Source organism: Somniosus microcephalus, chromosome 16, assembly GCF_052327205.1.
Source record: "Somniosus microcephalus isolate GS21.2 chromosome 16, FLI_Smic_1.0, whole genome shotgun sequence".
Classification (NCBI taxonomy): domain Eukaryota; kingdom Metazoa; phylum Chordata; class Chondrichthyes; order Squaliformes; family Somniosidae; genus Somniosus; species Somniosus microcephalus.
The window spans coordinates 74,393,172-74,411,087 of NC_141002.1; the positions used below are offsets into that span (position 1 = coordinate 74,393,172).

The window sequence follows — 17,916 nt, forward strand, 5'->3', positions numbered from 1 at the left end:
CCGTGGAGAAAACGCTTTCTGAGGCCTTGGAGAGACTAAAATCCTACTATGAAGAAAACCACCTTCGCGCAAACCCATCAAAGACGCAAGTTTGTGCATTCCACCTCAGAAACCATGAAGCCAAACGCCAGTTGAAAGTAACCTGGTGTGGAGCAACACTGACACATTGCGAGCACCCTATCTACTTAGGAGTCACCCTTGACCGATGCCTCACCTTCAAGAACCACATCGAGAAGACAAAGGCAAAAGTGAGCGTACGAAACAACATCCTGAATAAGCTCACTAACACAAGATGGGGAACAAGCCCGAAAACATTGCGAACCAGTGCACTTGCTCTTTGCTATTCCACTGCCGAATACACCTTCCCTGCATGGGAAAGGTCTACTCATGCCAAGAAGATGGATGCCGTTCTGAATGCAAGCTGCCGATTTATCACAGGTTGCTTAAAACCAACAAACACCAACAGCCTATATATCCTGGCGGGTATCGCTCCCCCTGATATAAGAAGAATGGTAGCCAGCAAGAAAGAGCGACTCCGTCAAACATCAGATGAGAGACACCCTCTGCATTGTCATACACCTACACCCAGCCGCCTAAAGTCAAGAAAAAGCTTCATGAACAGTGTTGTTCCATTACAATCAACCTCATCTGAAGCCCGCATCACCTTGTGGAAAGACCGGCTCGCCAGTCTCGAACAACCCCCAGCGATGGAAATTTTACTTGATGAAAGCCTTCCCCCAGCAGCTAATTGCAACTGGGCAACCTGGAAGTGCCTTAACAGACTTAGGACCGGTGTAGGTTGCTCAAAGGTGTCACTAAGCAAATGGGGATAGTCAACCAGCCCGACAACTTGTGAATGTGGAACTGAGGCACAGACTATGCAACATCTCCTGCAATGCCCATCGTTAGAGGAACCCTGCACTGTTGCAGATCTTGCCGAATTCGACAACAAGGCGCAAAAATGTGTCCAGTTCTGGCTGGGCTATGTATAGACTGTCCGTGGACACGATAAGAAGGAGTTAACTCAGCGCAGACCAAAAACCTAACCTGGGATCCTCTGATCTGTATGCAATCACAATATTGTTATTGTAACTGGATTGGTGAATGACTTACTGTGCACAAAATTGCATAAATAGATCTATGATTTTATAAATAATAATATAATCTTGTATAAATGTTGAGATTAGTTTATATCTAATACCTAGCGCTGTATAATTATTGGTTTGAACAATTGGTTTGAACAAAATATGCTTTGGACAATATACACAGGTCTGAATGCCATTTTCAAATAACTGACCAGAATAAAGTAACTGCAATATTAGTAATGCAATCACTAACTTTTTGGGCCAATCCATGTCTGTTTATTTTAGGCTGCTGTAACGGCAGTCCTGCTGACGATCTCAAGCTACCAAATGGGACCTTTGTTACAGAAGTGGAAAATATAGGTCTTTTCCTTGAAAGTTGGATGGTTGAAACATCTGGACTGGAGACTGATTGTTTTAGATGCCGAAAACAGAACTGCACCATTGGTGACTGTACTGCTTGTTTTGATATGTTGAATCAGAATCCTTGGATCCTGTGTCATCAGCGTGTAAGTAGAGATTTACTTCATTTCAGAAATTGTATATCACACTTAGAATTATGAATTGTTTGAACAGTCTGTTGTATAATAGACATACAGGATTCTGGTAGTGGAATAGTTGGAACATTACCGGATGATTCCTCAGTGTCCCATTGTGATATGCCAGTGCTGAATTTTAAGAAGTACACCCAAGTGATAAAACGTTGACAGTGCAATATGCTTTATATTAAATTAGAATACTCACTTTTATTCATCTTGCAGGAGGACCAGTGCAAAGGGCTCTCTGCGTAACATGCAACACATACCAAAAAAACAGATGTATACAAATAGTGGGAGGGCCAAGTAGCTGTCAATCATTCTTGCATACTTGTACATTTTTCAATATAAATTTTAGGTCAGAAAAGGTTTGGATAGTAATTTTCTTTCTAGTATGGTTCATTTTCAAGCTATCATTTTGTTTTAGAAAGCACAGTACAATAGTAAAACAATTCCATGAAAATTGATTTTGTGATTAAGTAAAATTTTGGATATATAAACTAAATTGTTAAAAAGAATATTTAGAGGAGCGTAGATTGATTTCTCAATCAGTTCAAAGGGTGATGGACAAAAGGTTTCATGTTGTTCTGTGTTCTTGTTCACAACTCTCTTGTTAATAACTCTCTTGTTCACCTCAAGGTCACTCCAGAAATATTTTGTGAGCTATGGATTAGGGATTTTCACTATGTGACCCATCAGTGCGATGCTTTGGCTTTATATGCAGCTGCTTGCAATAAATACAATGTCTGCATCCCGTGGAGAACTCCAGAATTTTGTCGTAAGTTTTTATACCTGCTAACTTATTAATGGTTATTGTATTATCAATTTTTATTATAAAATAGTCATAATGAAACTACAGTGACCACCACTCCAGTTCTGTTTTGGCAGAATTGATTCTGAACAAGTCTTCCTAGATTTGTACTACAAAATGAAAATGGAGAAAAAGTCAATCCAGAGCTTCGTTCCTGCCATTTGATATTATTTCACTAATGCCCTTATTATACTGAGGCTTTTATGCTATATTGCAGACACCAAGTGAATGTATATAGTAACAGATGTAATTAAATTTCCCTAAAACTAATTAGAACACTTCTTGATAACAAGAAAAATAATTAAATGACACCAATCTATTCCTATTTAGCAGCCTTGCATAACTTTTCCTGGCCATCTGATTCTGATTAGCTCTAAGCTTGAGATCCACACGTTTCTCCCCTGCTCTAGGCCAGGCTTCCTCTCCAGACCCAACTGGCTGGCTGGCTGCCCATGTGTTTTTCTATACTCTGACTATTCACTGGAAGTGGAAGATAGTCTCTGACTCCTCCATTCAGGGATTTGTCAATGAGCCTGTCAAGCAAACTGACTACCCCGTGTCTTCCAAAAGTATGTTCTCAGCAGACTCCTCATGCTGTGCTCACATGAATAGAAACATTTCTTCCTCAATAAGTGTGAATGTTTATTGCAATCTCTAAGCTAACTTTCATGCCTAAACCATTCTTGTTCAGACTTCTCGTCTGAATATAAAACTACTTGTCCCAGCTTTACTGTTTTGTGAATTGAACCACTTGAGAGCTACATTTAACTCAATGACAGCATTTTTACTGTAAATTCTATCAAGATCCTCTTGTGGTGGCATAACTAGAAACATGGTACAAGGACTTTAGTAAGGACAGCATTATACCACAGGATATTTTGCTAAAAACCTATTGGCTTCTTTGCGACCTGACCAAGATGTTGTTGAGGCAGATTTTATAATGCTGGAACCTGGATGCAGCCTTTTATGATAAACTATCACAAATAAAATTTTGGTTGAAGAACTTTGATCATGGGTAGAATTTGAATTGCATGATATTTTAGAGGTAGTTTTATATCTTAAACAGGAATAGATCTTAATAGTATTCACCTTAAATGGGTATCGCTGAGTAGAGCTGCATAGATCTTTGTTGCTTCTTTACATTTTACTTTATAAAATAGTCATACAGGTAAAATGCCTAAATTTAAAATGAACTTTTCATATTCTACATTTTTTTAATGTTATTTTGACAATATGATTCTACTATTGCACATACAGCGCTTAGCTGCCCCATAGGCATGGAATACCAACCTTGTGTGCCCGCTTGTGAGAGTAAAACATGTCAGAATAAAGACTTCTATTTGGAGCATGACTCAACTTGTTCATTCATTAGTGAGAGCTGTGTTTGTCCACGAGGGACTGTGCTGCATCAACCAGACTCTAACTACTGTGTTACAGAGGAACAGTGTGGTTAGTAACTGTTGCATTTTGTAGTATCTTATTTAGAAATACGTTGCAAATAAAATATGACCCAGCTCTCTAATATGTTGTTTTTCTGATATTAGGTTTCATTAAATTATTGTCAGTTGTAATCCAATTTAGTTTGATTTTAATACAGAAGTGTAAACTAAGATTAATGCTGTAGCCTTTTTCCTTGTGTGTGCATGCAATACATTTCACAGACACCCTGTCAATAAAAATAACTGTAAAGATAAAGGGATGTGAGTGCCTTGGATTATGTAAGATGATTGATATACTTTGAGAAAAAGAGAAAAAGTTAACTCATTTGTGAAATTAATGCATGAATTTAGTTTGCTAAAAGTTAAAATCAAAGCACAGTAGATCAGATGATGTAAGCGAGAGTGTTGATTTGAACTATTTAAGTCTTTATTTTTTTCCAGCTTGCACGGACAATGAAGGCCAGCCAAGGTCAGCAGGTGAGACCTGGAATGGATCGCATAAAGGATGCTGTATGTACAAATGCTTGGAGAATGGGACTATTATTGCCATGGAACCTGAATGTGGTGAAGTATCATCACCAATCTGTGAAAGAGAGGGAGAGATAATTATTGATGTCGTTGAGGAGGGAGCGTGCTGTCCAAAGAAGATTTGTGGTATGTGTTAGTTATTAGAATCAAACGGCGTAGTTCTGTTCTTAGTAATGAAAGTGTCAATTAATCTGTATTTCTTTTTTAAAAAGCCATAATATGTATTACTGCATTCAGTAATAAGAGGTGAGTTGATAGCGCTGTACTACTATCCCCATTTGTATCCTTTTTCTTTCCTCCATTTTCATCTACTTTTTACGTGTATCTTTTTTCAGCTTTTTATCTTTGTTTCTATTTTCTATTTTCAGCTTTGTTCACATTTTGTATTTCTCTGTCATTGGCTTCCTGGTGACCTTGACTGCTTCTGAGTTATCGCTCTCCTCTTTTCTACTTCCCTTGCCTTGCTTCTCCTGCCCGTACCTCACTTCTTCTCTCACGTTCAGTGTTGGAGAAAACATTAAGTAAAAGAAGGCTGCAATAATAAGGATGAATTCTAAAGAGAAAATGAATACAAAGAGAAATATTTAAAAGTATTGGCCCGGAATTTGCAGTCAGCGGCGAGGCAACGGTGATCGCCACTGACCATGAATAAAGTTGCCCACAAAGATTTTGCGATTTCTGTGGCGAAAACTTAAGTTTTCTCAACATTAAATTGATTGTAGCGCTGTCAAAAGGGTATCCTCAGCGCAATGCAGCAGTGACATCATCAAGCTGCCTAAGCAGCCAATCACATTGAAGAATTCTCACAGACAGCAAACCACGAAATAAAAAGCACTGATTCAATTAACTTTTTACATTTTTACAGAGGGCGAAATAAAGATTGAGACATACACATGGGTTAAGGTAGAAGCTGAAATATCATAAACAAGCTTTAAAAAACTACTTTTTATTATTTTAAAAATCTAGTAATTTTCTATCATAATGGAGAAATTTGACATTCCACAAATTTAAAATCTGTTTTTGCAGGACCAGAACAGTTGTTCAACAGTCAATAAACCATTAAAACCCCAGTTACACCTATTCCAACAAGGCTTAACATTTAATGGGGTGTTTAACAGCACAATTAGATTGGAAAATCTTAAGTTTTCGTCATTTCAACTGATTTCACTGATTGCCAGCTATGGGGAGTTCCACAGCGCAGCCTGTGGTGGAGCAGTGAATGACCGACCGCAACTTTAGGATTTCTGCGTTTATCTGTGCATGCATTAAATCCTGAAGTTATGGTCAATTTCAGAGGGGTAATGACGGCGAACTCTGACAGTTCGCCATCATTACCACCTTAAAATCTGGGCCATTAGAGAGAAATTACTATTTAACATGATTAAATATCTTAAGATAGTGGCTCTACTTTACATTCTATTTTATAAGTTTAGACAATGTGAAATTCAAATCAGAGCATGAAATACAAAGTGACGCATCAAAAGAGATACCAGTATAAAAAATACACGATCCAGGGGGTAGAACTGGGACCCGATTCCAATGGGGGCGGGGGGGGGGTGGGGGCTGCTCTGCAATTTGGGCTGGTTCCCTGATCCACTGGGTTGAAACATAGAAACATAGAAGCATAGAAGATAGGAGCAGGAGTAGGCCATTCGGCCCTTCGAGCCTGCTGCGCCATTCAATGAGATCATGGCTGATCATCCAAATTCAGTACCCTGTCCCTGCCTTCTCCCCATATCCCTTTAGCCTTAAGAAATATGTCCAACTCTTTCTTGAATATATTTAATGAACTGGCCTTCACCGCCCTACTTTGAAGACTAGATGAAAAATTGGACTCAAGGAGCTGTGGGTGTTTCTTAGGGCTACCTTGTAACATTGCAGAGGTTCTATTGTGGGCCAACTGAAGGACTGGAACATTTACTAAGTTGGCTCCTTATTCCCCGGGGGGAAAGTTTAAAAAAAATAATTTGCTGGCAATTTTCTTCAGTCAGACTTGGGCCTCAGGTACCCTTTCCAGGGATGCTCTGAGTCTGCCTCCTTAATGGGATGGGTGCCTCTATTATACTGCCACAAGTGTAGGCACCTGCCCCAAGTATTCTAATGATCCCATCACCAAGATTTGCGACAGAGTCAAAGCAGTGGGTGGAAATCTGTCCTGCTACATTCCTGCCCCCTTCAATAGGTTTGCAAAATTTCTACCCAACCTTGTTGCAGATTAAAAAAATTAAGTGTAAATAAATTATTTTAAAATATAGTTTTGAGCTTGTTCTATGATAAAGTATACTATATCTTTAACGAATGCAACTATTCTAGAAAAAGAACAAACATGAAAATTTTAAACTTTCTAATTGCCTGCATTTTCTTCAGAGTGCAATTTGACCATATGTGGAACCGACGTTCTAACATGCGAAAATGGAGATAAATTGGTGATAGGCTATAGTGCCGTGTCTTGTTGTCCTGACTACCGATGTGGTAAGTTTACAGAAATTAATATCACAGATTGACATTTTGGGAGATTTGAGGGGATCATTTTCACTTTGGGTGAGGGCGGAAAACTAGTGGCTGTGGATCAGTGCCTGTTACACGCTCGGCCTGATTTTTCTTTTGATTAAAGTCAATGGAATGAAAAATCAGTCAGGTATATAATGATTGGCCAATCCACAACTGCCAACAACATGTGGCAGGAAGTACACATTGGTGAAGGGTTCAAATATCATGCTGCACATGTTAAAAACACGTGGCTAGTGAGATGGGGAAGTGATAATGTAGATAGAGAGGGACGGGTGGAGGTGCAAGGTAAGTTGGTGTGAGTAAGGTTGTGCAGGAGTAGGGTAGGGAAGGCAGAGTGATGGGGGTGTGATGAGCGGCACAGCAGGATAAGGTTGAGCGTGGCTTTGCAGTAACGTTTCGTGATCTAGTGAGATCATTGAAAGGTTTGCGCCACTGCAGCCAGGTCCTCCTGACAACATCCCTGCTTGTGTCCTCCTGTGCAATGTGCAACCAGGCTGCGTTGGTCTCCTGGGGAGGTCTCTTCCGCCCCTGGGAAGGGAAGAGGTCCTCCCTGCGTGCTGTGACTCCCTCCATAAGCATATGGGGGGAGTTATGGGAGAGCCTGGGTGCAGCCGTGCACCTCTCTGCAGCGCTTGTCAGTGTTTGCAGCACCTCAATGCTGTAGAACACTGACCGCACAAATTTCAAAATCAATTTGCGCACGGTCCCTTTAAGGAAACCGGCTGATGACGCATCATCGAATGATGTCATCAGACCCACTTCCTTCAATTGGCTGGGAAACTTGCTGGGCGGGCTTAGCAAGCCCAATCATCATAAAATCATCTCTCAGAGCGGGGCTGGGCCGGGAGCCACCACTGACCCAGGCTGCACCAAATCCGCCAAGGTGGGTGAAATCACAGCCTGTGGAACTGCGAGCAGTAATATTTCTAGACTAATTTTCAGAGTGTGTTGACAAAAGTTAAAAATGCCATCATATTGTTGAGTAAATTAGTTGTTTAAAGAAGAAAGCATACTAGTTGATATAGCTGTATGCAGCAAATTTGACTTTATGTAAACTATCCCATTGATTTCTCTATTTTCCAATTTGAATATTTTTGTTTAAACACTACACTACAGCAATGCAAAGTGCAAAATATTTTTGTTCTTGCTGTTTTTGTAATTGCAGTACTGAATACAATACAGTGTTGTTAATTTTGCTGTTAATACACAGAATGTGACCCGCTGGCATGTCCAACTAGTTCACCACCTGTATGTAGAGAGGACCAGTTTCTCGTTGAAGTGCGAAAAGATGAGTCCTGCTGTTTCTCCTTTCAATGTGGTAAGATAATGTTGTTCCAATTTGAGCTATCACTTCACATTTTAAACTTGTTTTCACAGCAAAAAGGCAGTTACCACAGGCAGACGTACATATCCTATGAATTGAAGTTTGCAACCTTATGTGACTCAGATAGCCTGCCACAGGACTATTACCCCTTTTCCACAGCATTACACAATGGAGACTATCTTAGGTGCCTAATGTAGTGTATGTACTTTGCAGAAGGAACTATATTCTGCAGCCCCTGTATACTGCAGTACCAGTAATGACCACCCCTGTATATAAGCCTGTGTAGTAACATTTGCATAGTAGTTCCAGGTTGTCTCCATTCAGTAAAGACCTGTTATAACCAACTCCTGCAGTCCGTGTCTCAATTATACACGGACATAATACTGGCGACGAGCAGATACAAACTTACCTACAGTCTGCACCACCTCATGGGGATCCATCCCTGAAGCGAAGTTATCAGAGGTCGAGGCCAGAAGGAAGAAAGAAACAGAAGAAACGGGCGTCGACAGTGGGCATCCGCCTCTGAGTCAGTGGAGTTGAAGATTTGCAGGAGAGGCTGTCGAGAGCGGGGCTTGGTTATCCTGTCGATGGTGCTTCAGCTAATCGGGCTGGTGGCAGGTAGTACACTGATCCTTCCTGGGCTGCGGCGGTCTAGAGCTCGAGCGGGTGGCTTTGCAACGGGGCCGAGCAGCGATGTCAGGAAGAGGAGAGAGAGAGAGGGTGGAGCACACAGGGCACGGCCGGTGCTACGAAGCCGGGCAGCGTACAGACCCGAGAAGAGGGAGGCAAGAGTCCGCAGGGTTGTTCCGACGACGGGGAAATAATAAAAATTAAACGCGCAGAAAGCCGCGAGGAGCTGCAGTTTGCCACGGGAACTGCGGAGAGCGGCGTTAGCAGCAGCGCGGGGGGAAGTGCGTGAAGACCATAGGGCGTCGCCATCAAGGAATAAAACGCCAGCAACAGCGCTAGCAACAGTGGAGAAGACAGAAGGCGCGGGAGGCGCCATCTTAATCCAGCGGGGAAGAAGGCAAAGCGCAGGAGGCGCCATTTTGTTAAATCGGGGAAGAAGGCAAAGCGCGGGAGGTGCCAGCTTAGATTTCCAAGATGCCGAAGACTGGCAATATCACTGCCTTCGATAATGCAATAGAAGACTGGACCACGTATGTGGAAAGAGTCGAGGTATATTGCGAGGCAAACGAAGTAGCCGATGAGAAAAAGGCATCGGTACTGCTAAACTTAATGGGCGCAAGAACGTACGGCCTATTGCGGGACCTGATTACTCCAGCCAAACCGAAGGCGAAGAGTTTTAATGAAATTGTTGCTATCCTACAGGAACACCTAAATCCTACACCGCTGCTGATAGTAGAAAGATTTAAATTCCACAGGAGAAATCAGCATAAAGATGAGAGCAATGCTGATTACCTTACGGAACTACGCAAGCTATCAAAGCACTGCCAGTTCGGAGCAGGACTGGCAGATACCTTACGGGACAAATTTGTCTGTGGACTCCTGAGTGAAGGAACCCAGAAGAGATTACTCTCAGAGAAAGAGCTGACACTAGATAAGGCTTTCAGCGTGGCAGTATCGTATGAAGCAGCAGCAAGGGGAACTGCGGAAATACAGCAAAAGCCACAGGAATGCGGCACCCACGAAATGACACGGGGATTTGCAAAATTTTATCGCTGCGGCAGAACAACCCATGACCAGAAGGACTGCTGGTCCAAGGACAAAATATGCAGGCAATGCGGAAAGATGGGACACATTGCACGAGTTTGCAGGTCTGGGAAGAAGACCAACGACAACAAAAAGGCTACTAAGGAACCGTACAGGAAAGTACAAAAGATGATGGACAGTAGTTCCGAAGACCAGATGAGCGATAGTGAATCCGGGAACAAGAGACTAAGCTGTCTCAAACTTCACAACGTAATCGCAAAAGTGGATCACTGAACCATTTGGGTCACCCTCATGATAGCAGGGTCCCAAGTCAAAATGGAATTGGATACAGGATCAGCTCTAACCGTCATGAATCGACGAGACTACGAGCGGCTATTCTCACACATACCCTTTAAAGAGACATCCATTGTCTTGAAGACGTATACGGGGCAAAAAGTATACCCCAGAGGAAAAATAAGGGTGCCTGTCGAATACAACGGCAAGGAAATACAGAAATTGTATCTGTACATACTGCAAGATGGTGGACCACCGTTATTGGGATGTGAATGGATCAGAAAGATAAGTTTAGACTGGCACTCCATTCAGGCACTGACGGTGGCTGGTAAAAAGGATGACGACGTCACTCCTGGACGATTGTCAACAATCTTAGCTAACGCCAAAGAAGTATTTCAACAAGAACTGGGAACTCTTAAAGGCGTAACCGCCTCGATAAAAATAGAAGAGAATGCAATTCCCAAGTTTTTCAAAGCAAGACCGGTACCATATGTAATTCGCCCAGCCGTCGAGGCAGAGCTGGAGAATCTGGAGAATGCAGGCGTGTTATCTAAGGTAGACTGGAGCGAGTGGGCGACACCCATTGTTCCTGTCATGAGGAAAACGTTAAACAATAAGTCTGAGGAGCCAAGGAAGGTTCGCATCTGTGGGGACGTTCGTTAACTTCAGCCGAGCGTAACTACGCCCAGATTGACAGAGAGGCCCTCAGCCTGGTGTGGGGGGTGAAGAAGTTCAATCACTACCTGCACGGTCAGAAATTTACTCTACTTACTGATCATCAACCTCTTGTCTCCATTTTCAACCCTCAGAAGGGCGTACCGATAATGACAGCACAACGGCTACAGAGGTGGTCCCTTTTCCTAGGGGCACACCAATATGACATCGAGTACAAAGGAATTAAACAGCATGGGAATGCTGATGGATTGTCGCGCCTACCGTTGCCGACGGTGGAAGAAGAACTTGCAGTGGATCCAGTGGAGATATTCCACTCGACCATAGTCGAATGTCTCCCTGTGACGAATGCAAACATAGAAAAGGAAACACGAAATGACCCGACACTCTCCTGGGTCTATGATTTAACTGTGAAGGGATGGCCAGCACATGGCGAACCACTGCTGCCAGCATTCTCGCCGAGAAGAGAACAGCTGTCAGTGTGCAGAAGAACCTTGATGTGTGGATCCAGAGTAGTAATTCCACCCAAATTGAAGGATAGAGTGCTCAATGAGCTTCATGAGGGTCATCTGGGAGGGGTAGAAATGAAGAACTTAGCCAGAGCGTTTGTGTGGTGGCCGGGAATCGATAGAGAAATCGAAGAGATGACCAAGAGCTGTACAGGATGCCAGAACGTCCAAAACGCCCCACCACAAGCCCCTCTACATCCATGGGAGTGGCCCTCATCTCCATGGCAAAGGATGCACATTGATTTTGCTGGTCCATTTATGGACTCGATGTTTTTAATTGCGGTGGATGCACATTCAAAGTGGCCAGAGGTAATAAAAATGTCCTCAACCACCACAGAAAAAACTATCACAGTCTTACGAACCATATTCGCCAGAAATGGGCTGCCTGAACAGATTTGCTCTGACAATGGACCACAGTTTGTGTCTGAAGAGTTCCGGAGGTTCTTAAAGAACAATGGTGTTAAGCATTACACATCCGCCCCATATCATCCAGCCACTAATGGATTGGCCGAGAGGTTCGTTCAAACATTCAAGAAGGCTATCAAGGCAATGTGTAATGAAGATATACCCCTACAACACAAGGTGGATAACTTCTTGTTTGCCTACCGGAATGCGACACATGCGGTTACCAACCAAACTCCAGCCATGATGTTCTTCAATCGAAGACTACGATGCCGCTTGGATTTGGTTAAGCCAAACATCAGAAGAGATGTGGAGAACAGGCAGTTTCAGAATATGAATGAAAGGCCGACCAGGAGTTTTAAGATAGGTCAACCAGTTTTGGCCCGGGACTACCGCACAGAGAAATGGCAGCCAGGAACGATCTGCACACGGCAAGGACCTCTAATGTATACCGTGGACGTTGGAGAGAGCATTGTAAGACGCCATGCTGACCAGATTCTAGAGTTACTGGGAAACGTCAACTCCACACCACGATCTGATACACCTGGCGATGAAACCGAAGTACCAATTGCATCTACCTCAGAATCGGTGATATTGGAAGCAGACGAAGCAAACAATGACATTGATTCCGACTCAACTTTGCCAGAAGAACCTGATACCCCAAAGAGGCGTTATCCAGACAGAATCAGGAAGCCTCCTTAAAGACTGAACTTATAATTGCTTAACTTCAACTAATGTATCTAGCAGCTGTAATTGTAAATATGTTATTTCATTGTTAATCGAATGTTATGTACTGTTTAGCTAAAAGGGGAGGAATTGTAGTGTATGTACTTTGCAGAAGGAACTATATTCTGCAGCCCCTGTACACTGCAGTACCCCTGTATATAAGCCTGTGTAGTAACATTTGCATAGTAGTTCCAGGTTGTCTCCATTCAGTAAAGACCTGTTATAACCAACTCCTGCAGTCCGTGTCTCAATTATACATGGACATAATACCTAACATATTGCTATTGTCCACTTTGAAAGGCAGAAAATACTATGGGGGAAAAATTCAGTAGTTTGCGCCTCCCGTTAGCACCTTAAGAGGGCGCTAATGGGGCGCAAAGCAACTCGCGCCCGGGCGCGGCGATGTTTGCAAAGCTCACGAAATTAACTGGACATTTTGCGGCGGCGCTAAACACTACCGCCACGATCTCCTGCGCCAGCAGATTGTGGCATCAGTCGAGTGCGCAACGCCCCGGTAGTGCCCCAGACCGGATATTGCCCCTGCCTTACCGCCTGCTGCTAGCAACGACAGGTTGAGGGGAGCATTTTGCTGTCAGAAAGGGACTGGGGGAGCGCTATTTAAAGGCGACCGCTTCCTGCCTTTTTTTGTTGGTGACATTCTTGCACCATGCATTCTGAGAGAGAGAGAGAGAAACTTCTGGAGAGATTCAACGTTGTGTGAAGGTGTTTTGGGTACTGAGCAGCACTTTGCAGGTTCATTTTGATTTGCCCTTCCTTGCTTCGCCAGCGCTCTGAGGTAGCGCCTTGCTCCTCGGCTTTTGCGCCTTAAGACAGGTGTGAAGCGCCTGATTTAGCGCTCCAGTCACCTCCAGGGGCGATAAAAGCCTAGTTTGCCGTCGGAGGCGATAATTAGCGCCAGGCGCTAAACTTTGCGCACGGCCGATAATGGCACCCCAAAACGGGGCGATACTGAATTTTTCCCCCTATGGGCCTTAAATTGCACTTTCTTACACTCTCCCTGCACTGCACCTCTACCGGCAGTGTAACGTCTGGTATTTTATCCCTTTGTGAGTTGTGGCCCCTGGAAATGTCGATGTCTGTAGACAATTTTTATTTCTCCATTGACACCAGCTAACTGAACTCAATTTTAAATTCACATTATTCTATCTACCTAAAGCCATATCAAAACTGATATACCACAGAAATTTTCATGTTTGAGGCATGATGCAGCTCTGCTTCCAACATAGTTTTATATGGCTTGCATATTTTCTTTATAAACACCAAAACTAATCAGTGTCCCAGTCAGTTTTCTATAGGCATTATTATTGAACTTTAGAATATGCTGATTCACAGTGGGGGGTAATGAAGCAGCTAAATGCATGTTATAGTTATGAATAACACATACTTTTATTAGATACAGTTTGTTTAGTCAGGAAAGTTAGGGACTTTTAAAAAAAGGTCATGCCTTCTGTGAGGCACTGGTTGGCTATGGTGGTTGGCACTGTATCTTTTTTTTTAAAGTGGTGAATGAGGTATTTACTGTGGATTAAACCCAAAATAAATATCAAAAGTTCCTTTCCAATTTTCCAGTGTGTGAGTCATGCATTGACCCAATTCCTACATGCAATGAAGGAGATGTTATTGCAGTAGATCTCAACACCACCGATCGCTGCTGTCCACTATACCACTGCGGTGAGTGAAATAGGAACTTTGTCACTTATAATCTGTTTGGTTAGCAATTCATGTAAAGTTCGGTGACAATTTTAAAGTAGACTTGGTGATAATCAAAGGATAAATAATTTGTCAATGAGGAAATAAAATAGTTTTCTATCTTTGGCAGGAAACTTGTATGTCTTGTGCATGTATAAAAATTGGGCAATGCCATTTTTTTGCTGCATTTCTTTTTAAATATCACCGTGGTTCAGGATAGTATTAAACGGCCAACTTTGGCATTTACAAATTGAGGGCGACCATTTTATAGAATCCAATCTTCCACTGGTTATGTTTTCGCCTGTCTTAATGCTGAGCACTATTATGGCAAGGAGGTCAGATTATAAAGGTGCTGGATTCACAAAAGTTTCAGAAATGCTTGTGTGGAATCAATTCAGTTATTAAAGTCATGGGGTGATTTTCTGATGTGTACGTTAACATAGAAGATAGGAGCAGGCCATTCGGCCCGTCGAGCCCGCTCCGCCATTTAATGAGATCATAGAAACATACATAGAAACATAGGAGCAGGAGTAGGCCATTCGGCCCTTCGAGCCTGCTCCGCCATTCAACGAGATCATGGCTGATCATCCAAACCCTAGCACCCAGTCCCTACACCGACAGCCATCCCACCCAAGCCCTATCCCCGTAACCCCACGTATTTAATCCCCCCTAACACTAAGGGTCAATTTTAATCATGGCCAATCAACCTAACCCGCACATCTTTGGACTGTGGGAGGAAACCGGAGCACCCGGAGAAAACCCATGCAAACACGGGGAGAATGTGCAAACTCCACACAGACAGTCACCCGAGGCTGGATTTGAACCCGGGTCCCTGGCGCTGTGAGGCAACAGTGCTAACCACTATGCCACCGTGCTGCCCTTGGCTGATCATCCAAATTCAGTACCCTGTCCCTGCTTTCTCCCCATATTCATTTGATCCCTTTAGCCTCAAGAAATATATCCAACTCCTTCTTGAATATATTTAATGAATTGGCCTCAACTGCCCTGTGTGGCAGAGAATGCCACAGGTTCACCACTCTCTGGGTGAAGAAATTCCTCCTCATCTCAGTCCTAAATGGCTTACCCCGTAACCTTAGACTGTGACCCCTGGTTCTGGACTCCCCCGCCATCGGGAACAGCCTTCCGGCATCTAGTCTGTCCAGTCCTGTTAGAATTTTATAAGTTTCAATGAGATCCCCTCTCATTCTTCTAAACTCCAGCGAATATAAGCCTAGGGGGAGGGGTGGGGAGAGAGGGAGGGAGGGAAGAGGAGGAGGGGAGGGGAGAGGGAGGGGGAGGGGAAGAGGAGAGAGGGAAGAGTGAGGGGGCCGGGGGAGGGGAGAGAGGAGAGAGAGCGGGAGGGGGAGGGAAAAGAAGTGGGAGGGGGAGGGAAGAGAGAGCGGGCCGGAGGAGGGGAGGGAGAGCGGGAGGGGGAGGGAAGGGAGAGGGGTAGGAGGAGGAAAGCGCGAGTGGGAGGGAAGCGAAGGGGAAGGGGGAGGGAAGAGTGATGGGCAGGTGGATGGGAGAGAGAGCAGGAAGTGGAGGGGAGGGGAGAGAGAGAGGGGGCAGGGGAGAGGGAAGGGAGAGAAGAGAGAGCGGGAGGGGTGAGAGAGCAGGAGGGGAGGGAAGTGAGAATGGGGGAGGGGAGAGAGGGAGGGGGAGGGGAGGGAAGAGAGAGAGGGAGGGGAGGGAAGAGAGCGGATGGGGAAAGAGACGGGAAAGGTGGAGAGAGAGGGAGAGGGGGGAGGAAGGGAGGTGAGGGGAGAGAGAGGGGAGAGAGAAAGGGAGGTGAGGGGAGAGAGAGGTGGAGGGGAGAGTGAGGGGAGGGGAGAGAGGGAGAGAGAGCGGGTGGGGAGGGGAGAGAGAGGGGGAGGGGTGGGAGAGACGGGGGGGGAGAGAGAACGAGAGGGGAGAGAGAACGGAAGGGGAAGAGGAGGGGAGAGAGAACGGGAGGGGGAGGGAGAGACAGAGGGGAAGGGGAGGGAGAGCAAGAGGCGAGGGGAGAAAGAGGAAAGGGGAGGCAGAGAGAGGGGAGGGGAAGGGAAGAGAGAGGGGGAGGGGTGGAAGTGGTAGGGGGAGGTGAGAGAATGCGGGAGGGGGAGGGAAGAGAGCCGGAGGGGAGGGGAGAGCGCTGCGGAGGGGAGAGAAGGTGGATAGCACGTTTAACGAGGTGGTCACACCACAGGTAAAGTGTGCACAGGCAGACAGGGAATGGGTGACCGCCAGACAGAGAAGAAATGGAAGATAGTGCCGGATCCCCTGGGTCCATCTCCCTCTCCAACAGATTATCCATTTTGGATACTGCCGGGGGAGATGGTTTCTCAGGGGAATGCAGCAAGAGCCAAGTCCGTGGCACTACAAGTGGCTCAGCTGCACAGGAGGGGAGGAAAAAGAGTGGGGAGAGCAATAGTGATAGGGGATTCTATTGTAAGGGGAACAGATAGATGTTTCTGAGGCCGCAGACGTGACTCCAGGATGGTATGTTGCTTCCCTGGTGCCAGGGTCAAGGATGTCACTGAATGGCTGCAGGGAATTCTGAAGGGGGAGGGCGAACAGTCAGAGGTCGTGGTTCACATTGGTACCAACGACATGGGTAGAAAGAGGGATGAGGTCCTGCAACAAGAATTTAGGGAGCTAGGTAGCAGATTAAAAAGCAGGACCTCAAAGGTTGTAATCTCTGGATTACTCCCGGTGCCACGTGCTAGTGAGTATCGGAATAGGAGGATAGAGCAGATGAATGCGTGGCTAAAGAGTTGGTGCAGGAGGGAGGGCTTTAGTTTCCTGGATCACTGGGTCTGCTTCTGGGAAGGTGGGACCTGTAGAAGTCGGACAGGTTGCACCTGAACCGGTACGGGACCAACATCCTTGCAGGGAGGTTTGCTAGTACTGTTGGGGGGGGGGTTTAAACTAACTTGGCAGGGGGATGGGATATGGAGTGGAGCTATAGTAGTGGGTGATGCACAGCCAAACATAGAGGAAAAAACAAGTCAGTCTGGAAGGCAGGGCAAATATGTAACGGCACAATGGAGTATGGCAAGGCTGGATGGCATTTATTTTAATGCAAGGAGTCTTGCGAGTAAGGCAGATGAATTGAAGGTGTTGATGAACACATGGGAGTATGATATTGTTGCTATCACAGAGACATGGTTGAGGGAGGGGCAGGACTGGCAGCTCAATATTCCGGGGTATAGAATCTTCAGGCGAGACAGAGGGGGGTGTAAAAGAGGAGGGGGTGTCGCAATATTAATCAAGGAGTCAATTACTGCTGTAAGGAGGGATGATATCTTAGCAGGTTCCTCTAATGAGGCCATATGGGTAGAACTTAAAAACAAAAAGGGGGCAAGCAGTTTGCTGGGAGTGTACTATAGGCCCCCAAACAGTCAGGGGGAGATAGAGGAACAGATATGTAGGCAAATTTCAGAGAAGTATAGAAATAATAGGGTAATAATAGTAGGGGGGATTTCAACTTCCCCAATATTAACTGGGATAGTCAGAGTGTGAAAGGCTTAGAGGGTGCGGAAATCTTAAAGTGCATCCAGGAGAGCTTTTTGAGCCAGCATGTAGAAAGTCCTTACTGGACCTAATTCTAGGGAATGTAGCCGGGCAAGTGATAGAAGTGTCAGTAGGAGAGCATTTTGGTGACAGTGACCATAATTAAGTGAGATTTAAGGTAGTCATGGAAAAGGACAAAGATGGACCGGAAATAAAGGTTCTAAATT

At 44.7% G+C, this 17,916-nt stretch overlaps 1 protein-coding gene across 1 annotated transcript in view; it reads left to right on the top strand.

Annotated features, from left to right (window-relative positions):
- otogl (otogelin-like) overlaps positions 1 to 17,916 on the top strand; it is a 237,127-nt gene that overhangs the window by 180,261 nt on the left and 38,950 nt on the right. Inside the window, exons 37-44 of the mRNA XM_086009727.1 lie at positions 1,371 to 1,591; positions 2,258 to 2,396; positions 2,840 to 2,998; positions 3,687 to 3,878; positions 4,310 to 4,522; positions 6,764 to 6,868; positions 8,118 to 8,225; positions 14,078 to 14,179. Coding sequence (XP_085865853.1) covers positions 1,371 to 1,591; positions 2,258 to 2,396; positions 2,840 to 2,998; positions 3,687 to 3,878; positions 4,310 to 4,522; positions 6,764 to 6,868; positions 8,118 to 8,225; positions 14,078 to 14,179 — 1,239 coding nt within the window. The remainder of the gene's footprint in view (positions 1 to 1,370; positions 1,592 to 2,257; positions 2,397 to 2,839; positions 2,999 to 3,686; positions 3,879 to 4,309; positions 4,523 to 6,763; positions 6,869 to 8,117; positions 8,226 to 14,077; positions 14,180 to 17,916) is intronic.